Source organism: Saccopteryx bilineata, chromosome 3, assembly GCF_036850765.1.
Source record: "Saccopteryx bilineata isolate mSacBil1 chromosome 3, mSacBil1_pri_phased_curated, whole genome shotgun sequence".
In the NCBI taxonomy this organism is placed as follows: Eukaryota; Metazoa; Chordata; class Mammalia; order Chiroptera; family Emballonuridae; genus Saccopteryx; species Saccopteryx bilineata.
The window spans coordinates 35,563,803-35,588,587 of NC_089492.1; the positions used below are offsets into that span (position 1 = coordinate 35,563,803).

Sequence of the window (24,785 nt, forward strand, 5' to 3'; positions counted from 1 at the left end):
CAGGACTTACTTTAATGGGGCTCAGTGCCTGCCAAGTCTGCTCTTCTGGTGTGTTGTTTGTGGAAGTGGTTGGGTGGTGCCCTGGTGTGGTTTGATGCTGGACACTGAGTATGTTGGTTCTGGGGCCTCTTGGTAGGGACTCTAGTGCAAGGCAAGTTCAGATGCTGCCTGTGCCCTGCTAGGGACCACTTGGCATGAGTAACAAAGTGATCTGCAGATGGTTGCCACTTGTGCTGGGCTTGGAGGTGCCTGAGAGTGGATAAGGTCAAATTAAGGATGGCTGCCACTAGTGCTAGACTTGGGGCTGCTTAGTAAGAGGCATGGGGTATGCTGAGGACAGATGCTGCTTGTCTGGGGTTTGTCAAACTTTGACAAATTTTAGGAGAGTCCACAACATGAACAAACACAGGCTGTTAATGTGGAAAAGACACTGGAATTAGTGTGGTTGGTCCTACAAGTTGGACGGGGCAGGGGAATCACCAGGGTTGGAAGATCAGTGTTAGCTAGGTTGATGGAGAATCAGATATGGACCTTGCCTGTGCCTGCCAGGGGAGGGCTCAGTAAAGGGACAATGTCTACTGCCAGCACTTTTGTCCTGGAGAAGGCTGCCCCTTCAGCTTTTGTACTAAAACCAGACAATTAAGTTCTTTCCAGTATGTGCCTGGCACCTCTTGAGCTGCTGTCCTAATGCTGGAACTCAGAGCATGTAAGTCCAAGTAAGTTCATGCATGGGCTCTCTAAGATGAATGTCTGGACTCCAGCAGCCTCTGTGTCACTCAGCCACAATCTCCACTAGTTGTTATAGCCAGAAGTCAGGGGGACTTCTCTTCCTGGCACTAGAACCCTGGGCTGGCTAGGGGTCCTGGGGTAGAGCTGAGACTCTTCACTCCTCGGGAATCTCCGCAGCCAAGATATCCCTCCCCATTTTTAACTTCCACACAAGGATGTGGGCCTAGCCCTTTACAAGCCTCCACCTCCCATCCTTCACAACCCCACCTTCATCACTTTTGTATAAAAAGGTGTTAAATTGGGTCTCTTCCTTTCTATTGTCAAGATTCCTTATCAGTAGTAAAACACTTTAATGTTAATTATGTCTTAACTGTTATTAGATAAGTGTGTCCTCCTTAATTGAAAAAACGTTGGATTGTATGAGATCAAATGTACAATCAAATGCCCTTTTGGGGAATCATGGTGTAATGAAAACTTGTTTGATCTTTGGCCTTTAATTATCAGATTTTCTCTCTGGGAACACACTTCCAATACACAATTCTGTAAGAAATCAGGAATGTAAAATATGTGGTCCATGTGTTGATACTCTCCTGGTTTCTATTCATGGCAGACATTGCTAATCAATCATGGCAGTTTTCCTACTGAGCTATAGGACTTGGTTCTAAATTCTTTTCAACATAGTACTTTAGGCAGACACTTCCAGTTGATCAAAGATGTCATATAAGAGGAAAACTATTAACCGTCTCTGAATGGGTATACTTATTCTATCTTACTTTAACATTTGTCTTCATATGTTGCTTCTATTTAATTTCATAGTTTGGCATTTCTATAAGTGATATTTATAGTTATGCCAGTTCCATTATTTCCACTGAGTAATGCTTAGGGATGCATCAAAAGCACATTCTTCTTGTGTTATACTTATTTTGAAGGGTTTATTTTTTTCTCTTAACCTATAAATCATAGAACTGTCAGAAATACTATAAAATATATACTTATAGTAGAGGTCAATAAATATGCAAAGGGAAGAGTTCACCTGAGGGAATAAGTTCTGATTCCTACATGGAAATTTATTCAAATATAAGAGACTAAGATCTAAGCTTTTTCTTTTTGCTATTTTCTGTGATAATAACTCATTTCTGTCCACTTGATTCATACTTAAAAAATATATTATCTTTTTAATACCTTTTGAAGTTTAAGGATTCAAAGTTCTTTGGCCTTAAATCATTTAAACCATGACTATAGGTAGGAATTAATTTTTATGATAATTGGTAACATTTCTTTGAGTCTTCGGTTAACCATCTGTATGGCCAGTGGCCACTGCTGTTGTGGCTATGCAGGTAGATGCAGGTTCTCATTGAATTCAGACAGATGGTAAAGAAACAGTGGAGCCAAAAAATGGTAGGCCATTGCTTTATTAAAGTCTCACACTGTTGGATGAGCAAACATACAGGGAAAACACTTTCCTTTAATTCAGGGCTCTCAACCAGGTTTCACAACAGGAGGATCTTCTCCGGTTCCTCCTAGAATCAAAGGCCCCTCATCTCTGGTTCTACCTCTGTACTCCTTCTTCTCTCTCTGTAAAATTGGCTTCTTCTTCAGCACTCTGCACTCTCTCCGCTCTCCCTGAAAAACTGGCTGGGCTCACAAAAACCCCTCCTCCAGCAAACATTAGCAAAACCACGGCCCCTCCCAAGCAGGAATTCAATCCTCAATTTGCAATCAACTGCCCTGCTTTGAGGGCAAGCACACATGGCTGCCCGGTGCCATTTTTTAACAATAAAAGTGAGCAAACTCAAAAAACACAAATTTTACAAACTCATTTGCCCAACACCATCTAAACATGAACAGCTGACCCATCTCTTAAGAGTATGAAGGGGAATAGTTAACTGCTTGTATGTACTGACTACTTCTTTCTCCTCTGTCTTCTCCTCTCTTCCTTGTGTGCAGTTGAAATAACAAATATTTTTGTATATTGGTCTCTCTCAATTCCTTGAAAGTTTTCTAATTATTTTTGTCTCCTCTTAGTGCTTAGGATAATGCTTGGAATAGAAAAGTCACTTGGCCCTGGCCAGTTGGCTCAGCGGTAGAGCATCGGCCTGGAGTGCAGGAGTCCCGGGTTCAATTACCAGCCAGGGCACACAGGAGAAGTGCCCATCTGCTTCTCCACCCCTCCCCCTCTCCTTCCTCTGTCTTTCTCTTCCCCTCCCGCAGCCGAGGCTCCATTGGAGCAAAGATGGCCCGGGCACTGAGGATGGCCCCATGGCCTCTGCCTCAGGCGCTAGAATGGCTCTGGATACAACAGAGCGACGCCCCAGAGGGGCAGAACATCGCCCCCTGGTGGGCATGCCGGGTGGATCCCTGTCGGGCACATGCGGGAGTCTGTCTGACTGCCTCCCCGTTTCCAGCTTCGGAAAAATGAAAAAAAAAAAAGAAAAGTCACTTAATAAATATATGTTGAAAAAACATATAAGTAATAATAAGTGACTTGGTTTTAAAGAAAGGAAAAGAGGGAACAAAAGGAAATCAGACTTTTTCAAAGTATAGGGGTACAAAAAGATAATTTTTCTCCCACTTTCTACATTCTTCTGACTGGACTAATAATCAAACAACATAAGACAGAATAACAGGGAAAATGTCCAAAATTTATTACAGTGTACATTCAGGGGTGCCATAGGAATAGAGGCCCGGGGATGCACTGGCCATTGAGAAGCATATAGATACCCTGTCATTCCCCACTGTTAGTTTTTTTTTTTAATTTATTTTATTTTATTTATTCATTTTTAGAGAGGAGAGAGAGACAGAGAGGGAGAGAGAGGAGAAAGAGACAGAGAGAGAGAGAAGGGGGTAGGAGCTGGAAGCATCAACTCCCACATGTGCCTTGACCAGGCAAGCCCAGGGTTTCGAACCTGCGACCTCAGCATTTCCAGGTCGACGCTTTATCCACTGCGCCACCACAGGTCAGGCCCCACTGTTAGTTTTTAACAATCTTATATAAGATTAGTTTTATGTGGAAGTAATTATTTTGCTGCTTTTCTTGAGCCTGGAGTTGAAATCAACTGAGGCCTGGATGTTATCCCTAGGGGTTAATGCATAAGTCCTATTTTCTTACCCCTCCCCCTGGTTTACAGCTAGTGCTTGACTTATGACCCCGACCCCGATTGGTTCTGACAGACCCGTCATAACACTATTTGGTCGTAAGTTGAGTAGGCTATATGTACAGTAGTGTGAAATGATGTTATAAAAATTTTTAAGTCATATTTTATCATAATTTTCTTTCATTATTGTTATATATCATAATTTTCTGTGTTCATTTTATGCCATTTGTATCATCTCTACACCATTTTGTTTCTTATTTTTATATTCGTTTTAAGTAAAACACTGCATTACCAGTACAACTGGTTTAATATTTGCAAAGACAATTTCTTCTGGGTAGACATCTTAGGAGGGGTTTGATGAAAAATATCCAAGACACAAAACACAAATTGTTGTACCGAGTCTGGGATAACAGTTGAAATGGTGCACATGGAGATGGTAGTGCTGCCGGAAGCTGGTCCGCACTGTCCTACACCCCGCTGGGCAATGCTTGTGCTACCAGACATGGAGCAGTTGTGGCTAGCGACTGTGGTGGTAAAGTCAAATGGTTGTAAGTTGCATAGGTCATAAGTCGATCAATATTTGTATTTCTCTGCTGAGGACTTTTACCTGCATGCTCAGCAATATGCTAGTGGAGGAAGGGTTGCCTTGGGGGCAAGGTTTTTGTTTTTCTTGTTTTGCCCATTGCTAGGTATTCTGAGTTCTTCTCCCTGGTGGTTTTCTGAGCCTGCCTGTTGGTCAAATAAGTTTGTAAAATATGATTTTTATGTTTGCTTGTGTTGGGCAGATAAAATATATATATTATGCTCACTTTGTTAAAGATGGTGCTGCCCATGTGGAAGCCCGTTGCCCAGGTGATAACATTAGTTGTCCTTCCTGTTTAGGATGGGCGTGATTATGTTAGTATGTGTTGGGGGAGGGCTTTTGCACCAAAAGGTTTTTGTGGGGTTATTTTGGTATTTTTCTGAAGCTGGAAACGGGGAGAGACAGTCAGACAGACTCCCGCATGCGCCCGACCGGGTTCCACCCGGCATGCCCACCAGGGGGCGACGCTCTGCCTACCAGGGAGCGATGCTCTGCCCCTCTGGGGCATCGCTCTGTTGTGACCAGAGCCACTCTAGTGCCTGGGGCAGAGGCCAAGGAGCCATCTCCAGCGCCCGGGCCATCTTTGCTCCAATGGAGCCTCGGCTGCTGGAGGGGACGAGAGAGACAGAGAGGAAGGAGAGGGGGAGGGGTGGAGAAGCAGATGGGCGCTTCTCCTGTGTGCCCTGGCCGGGAATTGAACCCGGGACCTCTGCATGCCAGGCTGACGCTCTACCACTGAGCCAACCGGCCAGGGCCTGCCAAAAGATTTTAAAAGGAAGAGAGATCACATTGTTTCAGGAGAAGAGTTGATTACGTTTTAGGAGGAGCCCATGCTGTAGGAGAGCAGAGAAAGGCCACGTGGAGGAGGCCAGGAGAAGCAGCCAAGATGGTGGAGTGCTGAAGGAGAAGCTAGTTTGTGCAGAGAGAAGGAGATGGGGAACAGAGGTGAATAAGGCTGGTGAGGTACAAACCTTTGATCCTAGGAAACCCAGGTAAGTCAATGGCTTTGGGAGCCCTGAATGGAAAGGGAAGTGTTTCCCTACTGCGTGCAAGCTAGGATTAAAGCTAATGGCCCACCAGTTCTTGGCTCCATTGTTTCATTACTGACAGTCGGAATCAAATGTGAACCTGCATTGGCCAGGCAGCTGTGATGGTGGCCGTGGCTACTGGCTTTACAGTTTAATTATAGTTTGCATTGGGGGCTGGGCAGCTCCAGGTATGTGTCTGTGAAATTGCAAATTACCATCCTGGTTGGGAAGGGCCATTATTTTGCTAATGTTTGTGGAGAGGAACAGAAGAGAAGAGAGGAGAAGAGGAGGCAGAGAGAAGCCATGTTTGTAGGGGAGAGCAGAGAGAATGCAGAGTACTGGAGAGGAAGCCAGTTTGTGCAGAGAGAGAGAGAGAGGTGTATATAGATGGGGAACCAGAGCTTTGCGAGCCCTGAATGCCCTGTGTGTTCGCTTGTCGGCTGGTGTGAGGCTTTAATAAAGGAATAGCCCACCATTTTTTGGCTCCACTGTTTTTTTACTGTTTGCCCAAATTCAGTGAGAACCTGCATGTGAGTAGCCACTACGGCCTCGACTACTGGCCCTTAGTCCTCTCTCTGCTCATCTGACTGTCTTCTACATTCCCTCTCAAGAACCCTGGCTCTGCATTCTTTCAGGGAAAAGGGTCGCAGGGTCTCTTCTGTAGCTGCTTCCTGCTGAAAAGGGCTGATGTTTCCTTCAGAGACAAGAGATCCTTGCTCCCTGTCAGAGGGATGATTAGGCCTGGGCACAGAAAGAAGTGTATTCCCTGAGAATGAGTAGGGCTCGTAACCTGGTGCAGACAAACTAGGTTACAAATTTTAGTATTATTGGGGCAAAAGCTGAACTGACAGAATTATGAAATAGTGTTTAGTTCTTAATAATTTCAAGTCAAAGCATAGGGGAGAAACAAAACAGTAGTTCAGAGGGTTGTAGCCAAAACATTCAAGAAAATCAGAAAAATTCAGGATCCTGTCTAGTTTCTGATACTCATAATTGCATGTTAATGGGCTTCACTGAGATATAATTTTTCTCCCTAAAATTACCCTTAGTTTTTTTGTTTTTTTAAAGAGCCAAATTAAGATTTTCCTGGTTAAAATATTAAGTCCAGTTTTAACTTGGTCTGGTAATTCGCATAAATGCAACAAGAATAGCAATTGATCATATTGGCTTTTTACAATCTGCTTTGCTGGAATTTTATAAGGAATTTTCAGATTGAGTTTTTGTGACAGAGACAGAGAGATAGACAGAGAGAGATAGACAGGAAGGGAGAGAGATGAGAAGCATCAGTTCTTCATTGCGGCACCTTAGTTGCTCATTGATTGCTTTCTCATCTGTGCCTTGACTGGGGGACTACGACAGAGCAAATGACCTCTTGCTCAAGCCAACAACCTTGGGCTCAAGCTGGATAGTCTTGCTCAAACCAGACGAGCCCACGCTCAGGCTGGCAACCTCGGGGTATTGAACCTGGGTCCTTCATATCCCAGTCCAATGCTCTGTCCACTGCACCACCACCTGGTCAGGCCACATTGAATTTTAATTAGCCCCTCAGGGCATAAACAAAAGCCAAGCTATACAGTTCCCATTAGGCTCTGCCTGTAGTACCTGTAGTTTTGGGTGAATTCCTCAAGCTCTTGAGGCCCCCAAGAATGTCTCAAGGTTCCTCTTTGACATCACCTAGGAAAGCAACCTTCATCCCTTACCTGGTAATGCTATGAACCATGAACAGCAAGGTGTCAGGCTGTTTCTTTATTGGCTTTTATTAGCTTCAAAGTCAATCTCAATTCTTTGACATCAAGAGTCCAGGCTTTCCCTTTTGAGACATGACATTCTAGTCAAAGTCTTAGAAACTGATTCTGTATCTTATAAAGAGAGCAGATTCTTACTGAATTTATGGAAATAAATACATTACTATAACAATAATACTGACTCATTAAAAGTTGCCAGATTATGGAGGGATTAAGTAAGAAGAAAAATATAAATACCCTAATTTTGTTTATAAAAGTATATTTTACTAAACTGCTTTAAGAAAAAACAAGCTTTCTTATATCTGGAAAACAAAATGATTTAATTATCAGTAATACTTTGAACAAAATCAGAAAAATAATTTTTTTATTCAGCTCTATAATTCTTATTTTTTCTGGTTATTTGTCCCTACTTTTCTATAAATTGAATTATTTTTTTCAGGGTTCAATAAATCTCTATATGGTTCAAAAGAATGATCTGATTTTTTTTAGAAACCTATGTTTTAGAATAAATCTAAGTGTTTTTCATGGATTATCCTGAAGATGTAATATATTTGCAAATTCATCAGACTAAAGCAATAGCTGTTTCTAAATAACAAAAAGAAAAACTTAAAATATGGTTATAGCTCTAGATAACATTCAGAATGACATGACAAATGAAAGTATATTAAAATCTTCTTGACTCTTAGAGGTTTTCATAGAATTTCCAGAGTACTTGTTGTAATAAAATATATACATACAAACAGGATATAGTCATTATTTATTATTTCTTGTAAAGTTTTTTTAAAGTGATTTCAAGTATATTAAATAGACCTAATTAGACTAATATCTTTCTATTTTCCTTTCAGAACAGTCCTTCTTCTGAAGTCCTTCCTTTCTCGCCCTTTCTCACCTTTGTTCACTTTCTCAGTTCCTTCTCTTCTTGTTTCTTCCCTCTGCACCAACCTTCTACAACCTGCACAAACCTTCTGCGACTTACACAAACCTTTTTCTCTACTCAGAAATCACCATCTTTCAGAACAACTTACTTTTCTTCTTTTTCTTTTAAAAGTACCTCCATACTCTATACCTTTTATCATTAAAACCATACAATTTCTTCCCAGTTAATCAGAATTCTTAATTTCCAAAAACCTTAATTCTCAGTGAGGACTAAGTTAGTAACTAGCAATTTTAGATTGATACTTTTATGAACATATTTCATGACCTTTAGAAACAGGTTCTTTCATTGGCAAACATTTTTAAAAGATAGAGATAACAGGAATCTTTTGTAAAATCAGGCAAAACAAACATATTTTCTGTTAAGAACTTTAAAAGACATTAATTAAATTAAACTAGTAATAATATCAAATGCTTTTCTAGACCACTTGGTTAAAAAAAAACATTTGGAATGGTTTATATTTTGCAGTATTATTAATAGTTGCAGAGAAGGCAAGACCTCTGCTTTGTCCCTGGCGGCCTTCTAGGTTGTCTGAAGAGAAGGGTGGGGATGGGCTACTGAGCCACTTGGATTTTAAAAATGCCCCTTTTCTCCCCTTTGCATTGAGATCATGGCATGATCCTTCCCATTTTTGCAGCCTGCATGGGGTCCGGAGAGTTGTTAATTTTCCTGTTGTTCTCCAGATTACAATAGTTCCCAGGTCTCCAAGAGAAGGCTTTAAGATATTTAAATGACCTGGTTTCCTTTTTCTTTCTTATTTTTTTTCTGAGTTTTACTGTCTGGAAAGGAGAGTGAGATCTTTTCCCTAGTTTGAATTATTAATTAGGGGTTTTTTTCCAGTAGAATCTTTAATATGAACAACACAAAAGCTGGTGCATAACATAATAACTAAATTCTGAATAAAGACAAAGTTCAAACAAAAGGTACTTATAAACCACATCCTCTAGAAGGAGGGACTGAGCCACTAGTCTTTAACCCTTTTTCACATTAACCAGTCCTGTAAATGTGACAAATCCCAAATGATGGAAGCAGAGGGTTCCCAGTACACAGAGAATACTAAAAGTTCAGACAGACAGACAGATGAGACAGACAAGAGCTCTCAACCTGAAACTGACTCCTCTTTCACAGACCTGAATACAGTCTGACATACAAACAAGATAGTTACAGTACAGGGACATGGGCATGACACAGAAATAGAACCTGAATAAACCTAATAGCAGAGTTGCTACTTGGTGCTTAACTCTGAAGACAATGAACACAAAGCACAGCAATTAGTATGGCAAGACCTTACAGAGTACAAAACAAAGAAACAAGTTTAGGATCCAAAATTCCATTTTATTTAAATTTAAATAAGTGCTCCTTACATAACCAATTTTAAAGTAACAATGCTGAGAGCATTTAAATATAGGAATGAAAATATTTTATTTATTTCAATATCAGCATTTCCAATTTTTGCATGCAAGAACTTAATTTAGGCCTAAAAGAGCCACATCTTGGCTATCCTAAGTTGATATCATTTCATAGATTTATAAGTATAGGTTGAGCAATTAGCCAGAATTCACCCTAGGGAGCTATCCTTAGAAATGGACACTGTGTTACCCAATCTGTTACAATATCAGACAAAAACTGAAACAGAAACCAAAATCAGACAAACCATAGAGGAAACTCACCTGTTATATGATATTGCAAACCAGGATTCAGTACACAACCAGACCAGAATAACACCTGCCTGATCTCATTCAGGGCATTTTGTATCAGGGGGCACTGGAGGATGAAATCACAATTTCCCCGAGTAAACACACACTCGGCAGCTGCTTGGAAAATATTGTAGTCAGATCCTCCAGGGTCCTCTGGTCCAGGCAACTGAAGGGACCCCTGCCAGGAACATTCCACAAAATCCCTGGAATTTACCAGAATCCTGTGTAGGGTCCCATCTGGGTCACCCAGATATATGTTACCAGACTAAAACTGGTCTGGGGTTCAGGTCACCTGCCTCTGCAATAGCCAGTAAGCAGTGATTGGGTCTGAGAAGGACACAGGCACCTTTAATCAAGATTGCCCAGCAACTTGAGAAGGCAGGGGGCATATCCTAGCCCAAAGCCTGACTTACAATCTCAGTTGTGAGGGCTGATTATGTATTTTTTTCAGATGAGGTTAGTACAATGAAGGGCCATGCAGTTAGTCATAAAATAGGATAGTTGGTTCCCAGCATTCGAGTCATCAAGCAGGATGGTCAGTTCTCAGAATCGTAATTTCTTCTCTAGGGCGTCCAGTCTAATCGTAGTCTTTATTGCTTCTTGGGTGCTAGTCATCTCCTCGGATATGGGAATGTCCAGTTTCAATAGTTCTCCTGCATTCTGGGTGGGGGTGCTAAGAAAATCTAGGAAACAGATTACATATGGTGCACTAGCAGTCATATATATATTATCGATTGTATACTATATTGATACCCTCTCATTAGGTTCTTTCTTAGTATTTTTGTTTTTTAATAACCAGCTTAAAATCAGTATGCCAAAAGACATATTTTAGGGTAGAAAACTGATCTCCAGAAAAACTTTTATCCACCCCAAAAACCTTGCTTCTTAGGTTAGTGACTACACAGATGGCAGCAGCTCTCATATCTCCCCTGCTTTTGGTCTTATTGTGTGGCCTGACTTGTACAACTTGTGCTGCTGATTCTGCATGATAGTCAGGGAATAGTGTATATTCCTTTTGAGCTCTGCTGCTTCTTTGAGTGTTCCTTAGGCTAAGTGCCAACCAGTTGACTCAGTTAAAGAAAGGAGAAATAAGAAATGAGAGTAATGCTGGAAACTCTCTCTCTGATTATGTTGAACAAACTCAGGTTCTTTTAGAATAATAGACGAGGATGTTACTGAGAAAGTCAGGCAGAGGAATTTTGACCAGAAGGCTGAGATAAGGGACATTTTAGGACTGGGATTCTAGAGGGTGAGGATTAGCTTGGGATTTGAGTCAATTGGCTTAAGGGTACACAGAGCAAAGGAAAAATTGAAGGCTAAATCCAGGGGCAGGTGGAGTCAGAAATCAATCTTCAGGAAGCATCCATTCCAAGCAAAGCTGTGAAAACTGAATCTAAAGCAAAGTGGCAAACTGAGCTTAGCAATGTTTCTTGTGCTCCTGAGAGTAAGTCTTTAGCATATTAGGGAGGAGTTGTTAAAAACATGAGCCAGGTCAGCTAGAATTAGGGGCATGAAATAATTGGGAAGGTTGTGAGAGCTTCTGGCAAAAAAATGTATCCAAGGACTGATGAGTCATGGTGATAGCCAAATTCAAGTTAGATGACATGAATCTGTAGTGAGTCCAGGTAGTAAGTTTGCATAAGTTTGCATGCCTTTAGTGGAAGAGTGGAGAAGATTTTGATGGGTATTGGTAAGGTGACCAACTTTTTTACAATGAAAAGGAGGACAAAAATAAATAGAAGAAAACAATATCGTAAATAAAAGAAACATTTTATTCATTGCAACAATAATACACTATAATATGATAAATGCATAATAAAAACATTTGTAATACTTTATAGTGTAATTATGCTTACATGCCTATTAATTTTTAATAATAATTGTAAGAAAAAAGTAATCATTTAGTAAAACTAAATATCAAACAAAACCAGTAATTTGGAGTGATATTCAGGTATATTTATCATTTTCTAATTAAAAAACTTCTGTTTTATGCAACTATTTAATCAAAATGTATTATTAATAGATATGGTTTGAGGTTAGATTTCCACTTTAAAACTCGAATTTTGAGAACATACTTGTAAATAAATAATACATATTTGGAAATTATTAAATAGATAATGAATTAATTAAACATGAATTGCGCTTACCTGTCTATGATTGAATATTCACTGAGAAAGAAATAATCATGAGTCTACATTGTCATATGTGCCATGTCGTGTTTCAGTAAGAAGTACACAAAGCCATTTGTGCGCTCGGTATATCACATGCTCTCTCAAGGTCTCCCGTGTGGAGCACATGCATCTCATGACTGCATCTCACCGCACTGTACTGATCCTTGACGAATCATCATGTCAAATACAAATACACCACATCACACGCAATGGATCAACTCTGCATGGATCGAATACGAACATTTACAGATTAGTCTTCCAATATCAAAAAGGAGGACATGTAGGAGAACACTTTTCGAGGGAAGATGAAACTTACAAAAAAAGGACTGTCCTCCCTAAAGGATGATTGGTCACCTTAGTTTTGGGCTAATTTTTTTCTTTAGGTCATCTAATGTGAAAATTATCTGAATTAAAATTTCCTTCCCATTATTCTCTTAGCTAATCAATTTTTTTGTGTACAACCTTCTTTCCTTCATGACAAAATTTTTTTCTTCAGTGAGAAGTGGGGAGGCAGAGAGACAGACTTCCGCATGTGCCCCAACTGGGATCCACCTGGCAAGCCCCTTATGGAGCAATGCTGTGCCCATCTGGGGCCATTGCTCTGTTGCTCAGCAACCTAGCTATTTTAGCACCTGAGGGGAGGCCATGGAGCTATCCTCAGCACCCAGGGCCAACTTGCTGGAACCATTCAAGCCATGGTTGTGGGAGGGCGCGCGTGTGAGAGAGAGAGAGAGAGAGAGAGAGAAGGAAGAAGAGGGAGAGGGGTGGAGAAGCAGATGGACACTTCTTCTGTGTCCTCTGACTGGGAATTGAACCTGGGACATCCACACGCCAGGCCAATGCTTTGCCACTGAGCCAACTGGCCAGGGCTTCATAGCATAATTTTCCCTTACATATTGTACAGTGCAAGTTGAATAATATAATGATTTGTCCAGGTTTGTGATTGGAAGAATATTGCTAATATTACATTAAATAAATGTACTTCTTTCCTCCTAGGCCTCCTATACACAAACAAAAGATTGGTTTACATTAGCAAAACAAAGTGAGCACACAGTATCAACCTTTTCTTCACCATCTGCTGTACTCCGCTGCACAACTGAATCACCAGTTATTTCATCTGTTTCTGGTAAGCAGAAAAGGAGAAGAATGAGTTCAGAACGCCTCTTTAAGTCTTCTGTTGTTCTAATCTTACAGTACAACATTTAGTGGTTCGGAAGGAAAAATTATTTCCTTCCTCATTCCCAACTCCACTTTCTATGTTTTTCAAGAAGCAACTTGATATAGTGGAAAAAGGATGAGTTTAAAACTCAACTCTGATACTTATTGTCTATGTGACTTTCGTAAGATGTTCTACTTCTGGGAGCCTTGCTTTTCTCATCTGTAAATTTAGAATAATGATACTTGCTAAATGTATAGAAAATGCCTGGCCTAGTGTTTTGTACCTAATAGACAGCCAATAAATGTTTGTCTTGTCTTTCTCTCCTACCACAATTTATGATCTTATTATTAAGCCTTTGAAATAAAGTGGGTGCGACTCATTTTATTTCCTCTTAAAAGTAAATATTCAATTATGGAACTTGAATTTTTCTTCTGTTTTTAAGTTCAGACTGTTTTTCACCTTGAAAAGCAGATAAATTTCTACTGTGGAGAACTTTTGTGGATGACATAAACTTTTAATAAAAATTGAACAATTCTTCCAGACATGGGAGTCATTAACATATTATGATATTGCTGAAGAAAAAAAAACCTAGCAATGTGATTCAGGAGAGGAACTCAGCAATTTACTCACAGTTCTTAATTCCTTTGAAAAGTATAAGCAACTTCCAAGGGCGATAAATCTGGATTCTCCAGAATTGAACCTAAATACTAATGAAGAGGAAAATAATCTCCCTAGTAGAAAACAGCTGAATTTATAGGTTTCTTGCAGTTTTCTCAAAATAGTAAAGTAGAAAATGGGAGTGTGAAGATGTAAAGATAGTAATCAGGAAGAGGAAGGGAAGCAGGAAGGGGCAAGCAGAAATGCCAGCCTGCTCTCTGCCTCCAATTCTGTGAGATCGAGCGTGTACCCAGTATCTTTTCATAAGTTTCAAAAGTCTAATCTCCCAATTTTGGGGAAATTTAGTATATTTATTTTCAGTAAAAATTTCCAGTTCAATAAAGTATTCACAATTCATTGAGATATGAAATTTGTTACTGAAAAAATGGTCATTGAGGATGGGACACAGATGACAGCAGTTTCCTTGATCCATGGCATTTCTAGAGATAGATTTGGCAGTGAAAGCACTGACTTTGGATACTTCACTGATTTCTGAAAGAAAGAGCAAGTAGAAGCTAAAGACTATATCTTATTAAAAAGTATAAAAACAACTTATTTGTATTTGTTAACTTTTATAAATACCTTATGTCATTTTGTAATTTTAATGATAGGCTATAAGTATGATAGTAATTGAAGCTTTCTGATAAAAGTGAATTTTTAAAAATTGCCAACATGACTCCAGTTCTGATCTGTCCATCTATGGTTTCATCATCTATGGTAGCTAATTTTACTTTATTATGCAACATGAAATATTAAAGCACATACATGCATACCTTGGAGATATTATAGGTTGGGTTCTGGACAACCATAATAAAGTGAATATCACAGTAAAACTAGTCCTATGATTTTTTTGGTTTCCCAGTGCACATAACAGTTTGCTTATTCTATACTGTAGTCTGTTAAGTGTGCAATAGCATTATGTTTAAAAAAACGAATGTGTATACCTTAATATAAAAATGCCTTATTGCTAAACAATGCTAAGCATCACTGGAGCTTTCAATGAGTCATTATTTTTGCTGATGGAGGGCTTTGCCTTAGTCACACAAAGATCACTGGTCACAGGTCACCATAACAAGTACAATAATAATGAAAAAGTTTTAAATATTATAAGAATTACCAAAATGTGACACAGAAACACAAAGCAGGTAAATACTATTGGAAAAAATGGTGCCAATAGAGTTGCCACAAACCTTCAATCTGTAAAAACAGTATCTGTGAAGTACAATAAGGAAAAATACAATAAAGTGAGATATGACTGTACAGTTGTTTAATGTACATATTCTGATTCTTTAATAAAGTTGGCCTTTGTATATTGACATTCTATATCAGCCTAAAGTATTACATTTTAAAGTATATGTCTTTTTGAAGATCCTCTATATTAGGGAATGTCAACTATTTAGTTCATCTGTCCCTATTCCCTTTCACATCCAGGGAAGACATGGCTAATCTCTATTGGCAGTTTTTTTTCTACTGGCCCCAAATGTGGCTTTGGACTCCTCTTTAAGACACTGGTCCATGCAGTTACTGCTTGTGATAATAAACTCATTTGCCATTTTGGCTCTATAACATCTAGTTAATAATGAAAAATCTTCTGTATTCATATTTGATCTAATAGCCTTTTATAATTTAATACAGAGAGTTTTATCTTTGATGATGGAGTTCACCCCAGGACGAAAAAGGACCCATCTAAAACCACTAGATTAATTTCTGATTTCGAAGAAGAAGATGAGTCTATATCTCTACAAGACACTCCTTCTCATGCTCTTCTGAGAGTATACCTTGAAAAGCAACAGAATGTTGATGAAAGCCTGCCATTGCATTTCTCAACATGTGAAGAATTTTTAAGATCTTATATAACCTTTATTTTGAGAAGAGTAATTCATCAAATTTCTGGAGAGCCATATAGAGAAGACCCAGGTTATATAAATTTCCAAAATGTAACAGAAGTGGTAGTTGATGAGTGTCTTGAGCTTATTCCTGACAAGGATGTTTGGTTGAGTGAAAGAATTCAACCCACAAAGGAAAAGACAGAGGAGATGTTAAAAGAAACAAGTGCAAAGAGAGAGAGCATTGGATCAGAAAGCAGGGATGATTGGTGTATTTCTCACAAAACTTACGACATTGGCAGTAGAAAGGAGTTTGAAAGATTTAAGAAATTTATAAAAGGTACATTAGGGGAGAGATATTGGTGGCTATGGATGGATATTGAGAGGTTGAAGGTTCTTAAGGATGCTGGAAGACATAAAAGGTATTTCTATTTTTTTATTTTTCAGTAGTTCTAAAAACAAATTGTGGAATATTAGTTTGGGCCATTTAAGTGCAGGCAGAAAGCCTGAAATAAATATAAAAATGTAATTTATACTTTTAGAGGAATGAATAATAAAATTTATTTTATTATAATATAAATAATATATTGATTTCACTAGTTCTATGATTTTAAAGCTTTCAGATACAATAGTAGCTATTATATGGGTTTACATAAGTTTCTTCCCATAGACTGTAAACCTGCTTTTAAATAAGCCATTTTATTTTATTTTATCAGTGATGTATTTTATGGAAAAAACCTATCAGTTATATACCACACTGGCATAAATTTCCTTATATAAAAGATAACTTGTGACAATGTAAGGGTCTGCTCTTCCTAGCAGCCTGCTTGGTTAACAAATTGCATGATATTAACTGGATGCCACTTAGAAATTTATATCTGAATGAGATATCTGCTAGATACCATACTGGATATCATCTAGAGAGCCTTTTGAAGGTCTGACGGGGTCTTTGTTTGGATGCTCCATATATTTGGATTACTGTAAGTCTTAAGAACCCCAAGAGGACCCTGCTTTAACAGAGTCCTTATCTTGTCTGTGTTTCCCTATCTGCTCTGAAGCAGATCAACTGTAATTTCCTTTAAGGGTTTGATTGAGTTAAACTAGTCAAACCTAGTGATTGGGTTATTCCAGTTATTTCAATGGCATTGAGATCATAGAGCTCATTGTTGTATGTAGTTATAAGAGCAGGGGTTACCACAATGTTGATATTGAATGTGTTTTATTGCAGACATCTTGAGAAGATGAAAAAACTCTATCTAGTGAGCAGTGGAGATTGCTACCTTTCTGCAGAAATCTTAACAAAATTTAAACTGTTAGATGGATCTCAGTGGAATAAAGCACACTTAAAAAATATTCAAACTGAAGTTATAAAACCCTTACTTCTGTATTGGTAAGAAAAGATAATGTGATTCAAAGTTACTTGCTTTCACTTTTTTAGGCTAGTTACAAGTTATATTTTTATATATAACTCATGGAAGTTTAAAATGTCAATAATTATGTCAGAGTAATGGTGGCATGAGAGATATCCTTGATCCCTCCTCTTGAAATTACAACAAACGAAACAGTTATAACTCAGTGAAGGAACCCTAGCTAGGTTTGCAGCCTTGCCTAAAAGATCCATGCATCAACCCACTAAAGGTTGGAGGCAAAAGATATGGATTACTCACAGTGGGGCTTCAGAGAGGGAGAAAAAGAGTTGCTCTGGGTTTTCATCTGCTGAGGCTCCAGAGAGGAGGGAAACCCAAAGTGTCTGGGACTTCTTATGCCAGAAGGAGTGGAGAGATAGGTGGGGCACATATAGAAGTGCTAAACCAAAGCAGCGGCTGAGTATGGGGAAAAGGAAGAAGAACACTGGGACACTGCTGGTGCTCCTATAGTCTGCTTGCAGCTAGAACTTGGGATAGAGAAAGAGAAATACAAAGTGCAGCCCCTCAAACTCCCAGATCCTGCTCCCTCCCCCCAAGGGTACAGAGAGTAACAGTGGCATACCCTAGAATTGACTATGTAGAACTGCTATTTCACCTGAAGAATAGAGGTGCTCTCTGTCTGGTCTCTGGTCTGTTGGGACACAGAGAAGAGCACATGGAAGCCTGAAATTGCCATAGCCAGGAAGAAGAACAAAGAAAGTATCAAGCCATCACAGCATGCCTGTTCCCATCATCCTAGCTGCAGTATAGTGTCAGGGTCATGGAAGGGATCTTACAGAGATAAGGTTTATAATCCAGCTCACCTACTGGACAATAATAGAAAAACCTCTTGTAAGTACAATAGCACTCTCAAATGCCATCTAGGCAGAGCAAAGCTCCTTACTACCATAAATAACCAAGGAAGAGATGGAGTTCAGAAAGAAAATGAAAAATCTCCAGAAAGCAATCTCAACCACATGGAAACTCTGGAGTTAAAGGACAGAGAATTCAAAATTGATGTTGTGAAAATACTCAATGAGATGTGAGAAAACACAAATAAGCAGTTTAATGCACTCTGAAAACAAATGAACAAAACAAATATTTCACCAAAGAGATTAAAACTTAAAAAAACAAGTTTTGGAGATGAACTCAATACATGAATTGAAAAATGAACTAGCAAGTTTAGCTAATAGAACAGGTCAGATAGAGTATAAAATCAATTGAACAGGCAATTAAGATGATACAGAGGGAAGGACAGAGAGACTCAAGAATTTAAAAGTGTTGAACACACGGAAGCTTGAAATTGTCATAGCTAGGAGGAAGAACAAAGAAAATTGATATATCTCTATGAGAATTATCTAATTCCATCAGAAAGAGCAATATAAGACTAATAAGTATATCAGAAGAAGAAGAGAGGGAGAAGGGAGTGGAGAGCCTATTCAAACAAATAATTGATGAGAACTTCTCAAGCCTATGGAAGGACTAGATCCTCAAATCCGAGAAGCAAATAGAATGCCTAGTTACTTTAGCCCAAAAGATTTTCTCCAAGGCACATTGTAATAAAACTGTCAAAAATCAACAACAAAGAAAGAATACTCAAGGCAGCTAGGAGAAAGAATATAACATATAAAAGAAGGTCCATTAGGTAATCATTGGACTTATCAGAAGAAACTCTACAGCCAGAAGAGAGTAGACTCAAACATACAAATTACTGAAAGAGAGGAATTACCAGCCAAGAATACTATATTTATCAAAGTTTTTCTTTAAATACAAAGGGGAAATAAAAACTTTTCCAGACATACAGACTGAGGGAATTTATCACAAGAAAACTCCCATAGCAGGAAATACTCAAGGGGGTTCTACAAAAGAACAAAACAACATAAAACTACAAGTAAAAGCTCCAAAAGCTTACAATATAACCAAGAGAATCTGTGACAACAAAAATATAAAAGGGGAGAGGATAAAGCTCTGAAATAGCAAAGGAGGATGGATGGCAGATGCCCCCAGAAGACAAAGGACTCTTGTATATATGAAACTATTTTTCTCAATAACCTAATGGTAACCATCCGTGAAAAAACAAAAACTGAAATACATAGCTTAAAAAAGAGGAAGCAGGCCCTGGCCGGTTGGCTCAGTGGTGGAGCATCGGCCTGGCGTGAGGGGGACCCAGGTTCGATTCCCTGCCAGGGTACATGGGAGAGGCACCCATTTGCTTCTCCACCCCCCCCGCTCCTTCCTCTCTCTCTCTCTCTCTTCCCCTCCTGCAGCCGGGGCTCCATTGGAGCAGGGATGGCCCAGGCACTGGGGATGGCTCCTTGGCCTCTGCCCCAGGCGCTGGATTGGCTCTGGTCGCAACGGAGCGACGCCCCGGAGGGGCAGAGCATCGCCCCCTGGTGGGCAGAGCGTCGCCTCTGGTGGGCGTGCCGGGTGGATCTCGGTCGGATGCATGCGGGAGTCTGTCTGACTGTCTCTCCCCATCTTCAGAAAGATGCAAAGAAAAGAAAAAAAGAGGAAGCAGAGGAGAGATATGAAATACCACCAAACAAAAACAACAGATAGAAACACAAAGAAAAAGAACCAAAAGAGACACAGAGCTACAAGAAAACAAAACATAAAATGGCTATAGGAAATCCTCATGCATCAATAATTACCCTAAATGTAAGTGGACAGAACTCACCAATAAAGAGGTACAGAGTGGCAGATTGAATAAAAAACCAAAAACAAAAACCCAACTGTATGCTGTCTTCCAGAGACAAATCTAAATTGCAAGGACTAAAGTAGACTCAAAGTGAAAGGTTGGAAAATTATTTTCCAAGCAAATAATACCCAGAGAAAAGCAGGTGTAGCCATACTTATATCTGACAATACTGATTCAAATCATTAAAAGTAAGCCCTGTCTGGCTAGCTCAGCAGTAGAGCATCAGCCCAGTGTGTGGAAGTCCCAGGTTTGATTCCCAGCCAGGGCACACAGGAGAAGTGCCCATTTGCTTCTCTACCCTTCCACCTCTACTTTATTTCTGTCTCTCTCTTCCCCTCCTGCAGCCAAGGCTCCACTGGAACAAAGTTGGCCCGGGCACTGAGGATGGCTCCATGGCCTCTGCCTCAGGCACTAGAATGGCTCCAGTTGCAATGGAGCAATGCCCCAGATGGGCAGAACATTGCCCCCTAGTGGGCATGCCGGGTGGGTCCCTGTCAGGCGCATATGGGAGTCTGTCTCTCTACTTCCTCACTTCTCACTGCAGAAAAGTACAATTAAAAAAAATTATCAAAAGAACAAGAGACAAAGATGGACACTACATCAAAAAGACATAACACTTCTTAATACTATGCACTGAATCAGGGAGCACCAAAACACATAAAACAACTACTAACAGAACTAAAAGAAGAAACAGACAAAAACACATTTGTAGTTGTATATCTCAACACTTCACTGACAGTTTAGCTAGATCGTTCAAGCAAAATATCAATAAAGAAATATCAGCCATAAATGACACATTAGACCAGTGGACATAATTAACATTTACAGAACCTTTCATCCCAGAACATCAGATTATACATTCTTTTCCAGTGCATATGGAACATTCTCAAGGATAGAGCATATGTTGGGCCACGAAACTAGCCTCAACAAATTTAAAAAGATTGAAATTATACCAAGCATATTCTCTGACCATAATGTTCTAAAATTAGAATTCAACAGCAAAACTAACCAACAAATATGTGAAAATTAAACAGCATACTTCTAAAAAAATTACTGGCTCAAAGAAGAAATAAAAGCAGAGATCAAAAGACATATAGAAAAACAAGAATGATAACACAACATAGCAAAACTGCTGGGATGCAGCAAAAGCAGTAAAAGAGGGAGGTTTATATTACGGGTCTATCTCGAGAAACAAGAGAGATCCCAAGTAAACAACCTAACATTACATCTTAAAGAACTAGAAAAAGAAAAACAAAAGAAACTTTAATTCAGCAGAAGAAAGGTAATAGTAAAAATTAGAGCAGAACTAAATGAACTAGTGAACAAAAAAACTTTGGAAAAATTAATACAAAAAAGATCTGGATTTGGAAAACAAGATTAATATAGTTGACAACCCCTGATTAGACCCACTAAGAAAAAAAAGGGAAATGACTCATATAATAAAAATTCAAAATGGAAGAGAAGTTTCCACACACATCATAGATATACAAAGGATCATACTAGAATACTATGAAAGATTATATGCCATAAAACTCAACAATCTAGAAGAAATGAGTAAATTCCTAGAACTATACACTTCCTAGACTGATTCACAAAGAAGTGGAAGACCTAGAGTGACCAATAAGCAATGAAGGAATAGAAACAATTATCAAAAACCTCCCAAAAAATAAAAGTCCAAGGCAAGATGGCTACACTAGTGAATTCTTTCAAACATTCAAAGATTTAGTATCTATTCTTCTGAAAGTCTTCCAAAAATTGGAGATGGGGCAATAACTCTAACACATTTTATATGACCAACATGACTCTGACACCAAAACCTGGGAAGGACAACACAAAAAAAGAAAACACAGACCAATCTCTCTAATGAATACAGATGCAAAAATCCTAAACAAAACACTAGCAAATAGAATATACAACAATACATTTAAAAAAATTCATTATGAGCCTGACCTGTGGTGGCACAGTGGATCAAGTGTTGACCTGGAATGCTGAAATCGCTGGTTCAAAACCCTGGGCTTGCCCTGTCAAGGCATATATGGGAGTTGATGCTTCCTGCTCCCCCTTCTCTCTCTCTTTGTCTCTCTTCTCTAAAATAAATAAATAAATAAATAAATAAATAAATAAAGTAATTTTTAGAGCATTGCCCCCTGGTGAGCATGCCGGGTGGATCCCGGTCGGGCGCATGTGGGAGTCTGTCTGACTGCCTCCCGTTTCCAGCTTTGGAAAAATACAAAAAAAAAAAAATTATTATGATCAAATGGTATTCATTCCAGGAGCACAAGGATGGTTCAATATACACAAATCAATCAATGTAATACACCACATCGACAAAACAAAGAATGAATATCATATGATGCTATCAATAGATGCAGAAAGGGATTCAATAAGATAACACACAACTTATGATTAAAACACTCAATAAAATGAGTATAGAAGAAAAGTACCTTGACATAATAAAGGCTATATATGAATGACCCTCAGCCAATATCATACTCAATGGTGAAAAACTAAAAGTTTTTCCCTCTAAAATCAGAAACATGACAAGGCAGCACACTCTCAGCACTCTTATTCAACATAGTACTGGAAGTCTTAGCCAGCACATTGAGGCAAAAGAAGGAAATAAAGGGCATCCATATTGATGCCCTGGCCAGTTGGCTCAGTGGTAAAGTATCAGCCCAGTGTGTGGATGTCCTGGGTTCGATTCCTGGTCAGGGCACACAGAAGAAGCGACCATTTGCTACTCCACTCCTCCCCCTTCTCTTTCTCTGTCTCTTTCCCTCCTGCAGCCATGGCTTGGTTGGTTTGAGCAAAGTTGGCCTCAGGCACTGAGGATGGTTCTGTGGATTCTGCCTCAGTGCTAAAAATATGACTACCTTCCTGAGAAATGAAACAAGAGTCTCATATGGGCAGAATATTGCCCCCTAGTTGACTTGCTGGGTGGATCCCCATGAGGCACATGTAGGAGTCTATCTCTCTGCCTCCCCTCTTCTCACTTAAAAAAGAAAAAAATTATAAACATTTCTTCTCTATGAGTTGTAACTAAAGATTATCTCAGGAAAAAACAAAGGCATTTATATTAGAAGAAGTAAAGGTATCACTTTTTTTCAGATAACATGAGTCTGTATATAGAAAACCCCAAAGACTTCACCAAATAACTATTAGAAACAATAAACAAATACTGTAAAATCACCAGATACAAAATCAATATACCAAAGTTTACTGCTTTCCTATATGCTAACAATGAAGCTTCAGAAAATGAAGTAAAAAATAAATTCCTCTTACATTTGCAACAAAATACCTAGAAATAAACTTAACAAAGGATATGAAGGATCTATATACTGAAAACTACAAAGCACTATTAAAAGAATTTGAAAAGACACAATGAAATGGAAAGATACTTCATGTTTGTGAATTGGAAGAATTAACATAGTTAAAATGGCCATATTACTTAAAGCAATATACAGATTGAATGCAATCCCCATTCCAATGTCATTTTTTAAAGAAATAGAACAAAAATCAGGTTTTTATGGACCCATAAAAGACCCAAGGGAAAGAACAAAGCTGGTGGTATCAAACTACCTGACTTCAAATTATACTACAGAGTCACAATAATCAAAATAGCATGCTATTGGTAGAAAAACACACAGACCAATGGAACATAACTGAGAGCCCAGAAATAAAACTACATATATATGGGCAAATAATCCTTGACAAAGGAGCCAAAAACACACAATGGAGTATAGAAAACCTTTTGGATAAGTGGTGCTGGGCAAATTGGAAAACCACATGCAAAAGAATGAAACTTGACTAAAGTTTGTCCCTATGCACACGTGCACAAAAAACTTCAAAATGGGCCCTGGCCAGTTGGCTCAGCGGTAGAGCATCGGCCTGGCGTGCGGGGGACCCGGGTTCAATTCCCGGCCAGGGCACATAGGAGAAGCGCCCATTTGCTTCTCCACCCCCCCTCCTTCCTCTCTGTCTCTCTCTTCCCCTCCCGCAGCCAAGGCTCCATTGGAGCAAAGATGGCCCGGGCACTGGGGATGGCTCCTTGGCCTCTGCCCCAGGCGCTAGAGTGGCTCTGGTCACAGCAGAGCGACGCCCCGGAGAGGCAGAGCATCGCCCCCTGGTGGGCAGAGCATCGCCTCTGGTGGGCGTGCCGGGTGGATCCCAGTCGGCCGCATGCAGGAGTCTGTCTGACTGTCTCTCCCCATTTCCAGCTTCAGAAAAATACAAAAACAAAACAAACAAACAAAAAACCCCACAAAACTTCAAAATGGATCAAACACCTAAATATAAGATCTGAAACAATAAACTACATAAAAGAAAACAGGTACTAAACTTATGGAGAGATAAAATATACGGTGAAAGAAATGATTTGACTTTGGGTGATGGGCACATATCACAATCAACTGTTCAAATGCTAGAGAGATGTTCACCTGAAACCTATGTACTCTTATTGCTCAATGTTACCCCATTAAATTAAAAAAAAAAAAAAAAAAGAACTCACAAAGCTCAACAACAGAGAAGCAAACAAAAAATGAAGCGAGTACCTGAACAGAAACTTCTCTCATGAAGACATAGAAACAACAAATCAGTATATGAAAAGATGCTCATCTTTGCTAGCTATTAGATAAATGCAAAATCAAAGCTATAATGAGATACCACCTCAAACCTATTAGATTGGCTGTTATCAATAAGACAGGTAATAAGTGTTGGAGAGGTTGTAGAGAAAAAGAAATCGTCATTCACTGCTGGTGGGAATGTAAATGGGTACAGCCATTATGGAAGACAGTATAGCAGTTCCTCAAAAAATTAAGAAGAGAGCTTACCATATAACCCAACAATACCTCTACTGGGTATCTATTTCCAAAACTAAAAAAATATTGGTATGCAAGACATATGCACCCCCATGTTCAGCTCAGGATTATTCATGGTGGCCAAGACATGGGAACAACCAAAGTGTTTTTCAATAGAGGATTGGATGAGAAGATACAGTATGTTACAGATATACAAAGGAATACTATTCACCCATTAGAAATGATGCCATTTCACCATTC

General features: G+C 39.2%; 1 protein-coding gene across 7 annotated transcripts in view; it reads left to right on the forward strand.

Annotated features, from left to right (window-relative positions):
* Positions 1-24,785, forward strand: part of RGS22 (regulator of G protein signaling 22) — a 218,212-nt gene that overhangs the window by 41,147 nt on the left and 152,280 nt on the right. For all 7 annotated transcript variants that reach the window (XM_066265963.1, XM_066265965.1, XM_066265966.1 and 4 more), the window contains 3 exons: positions 12,979-13,108; positions 15,434-16,046; positions 16,853-17,014. In XM_066265963.1, coding sequence (XP_066122060.1) covers positions 12,979-13,108; positions 15,434-16,046; positions 16,853-17,014 — 905 coding nt within the window. The remainder of the gene's footprint in view (positions 1-12,978; positions 13,109-15,433; positions 16,047-16,852; positions 17,015-24,785) is intronic.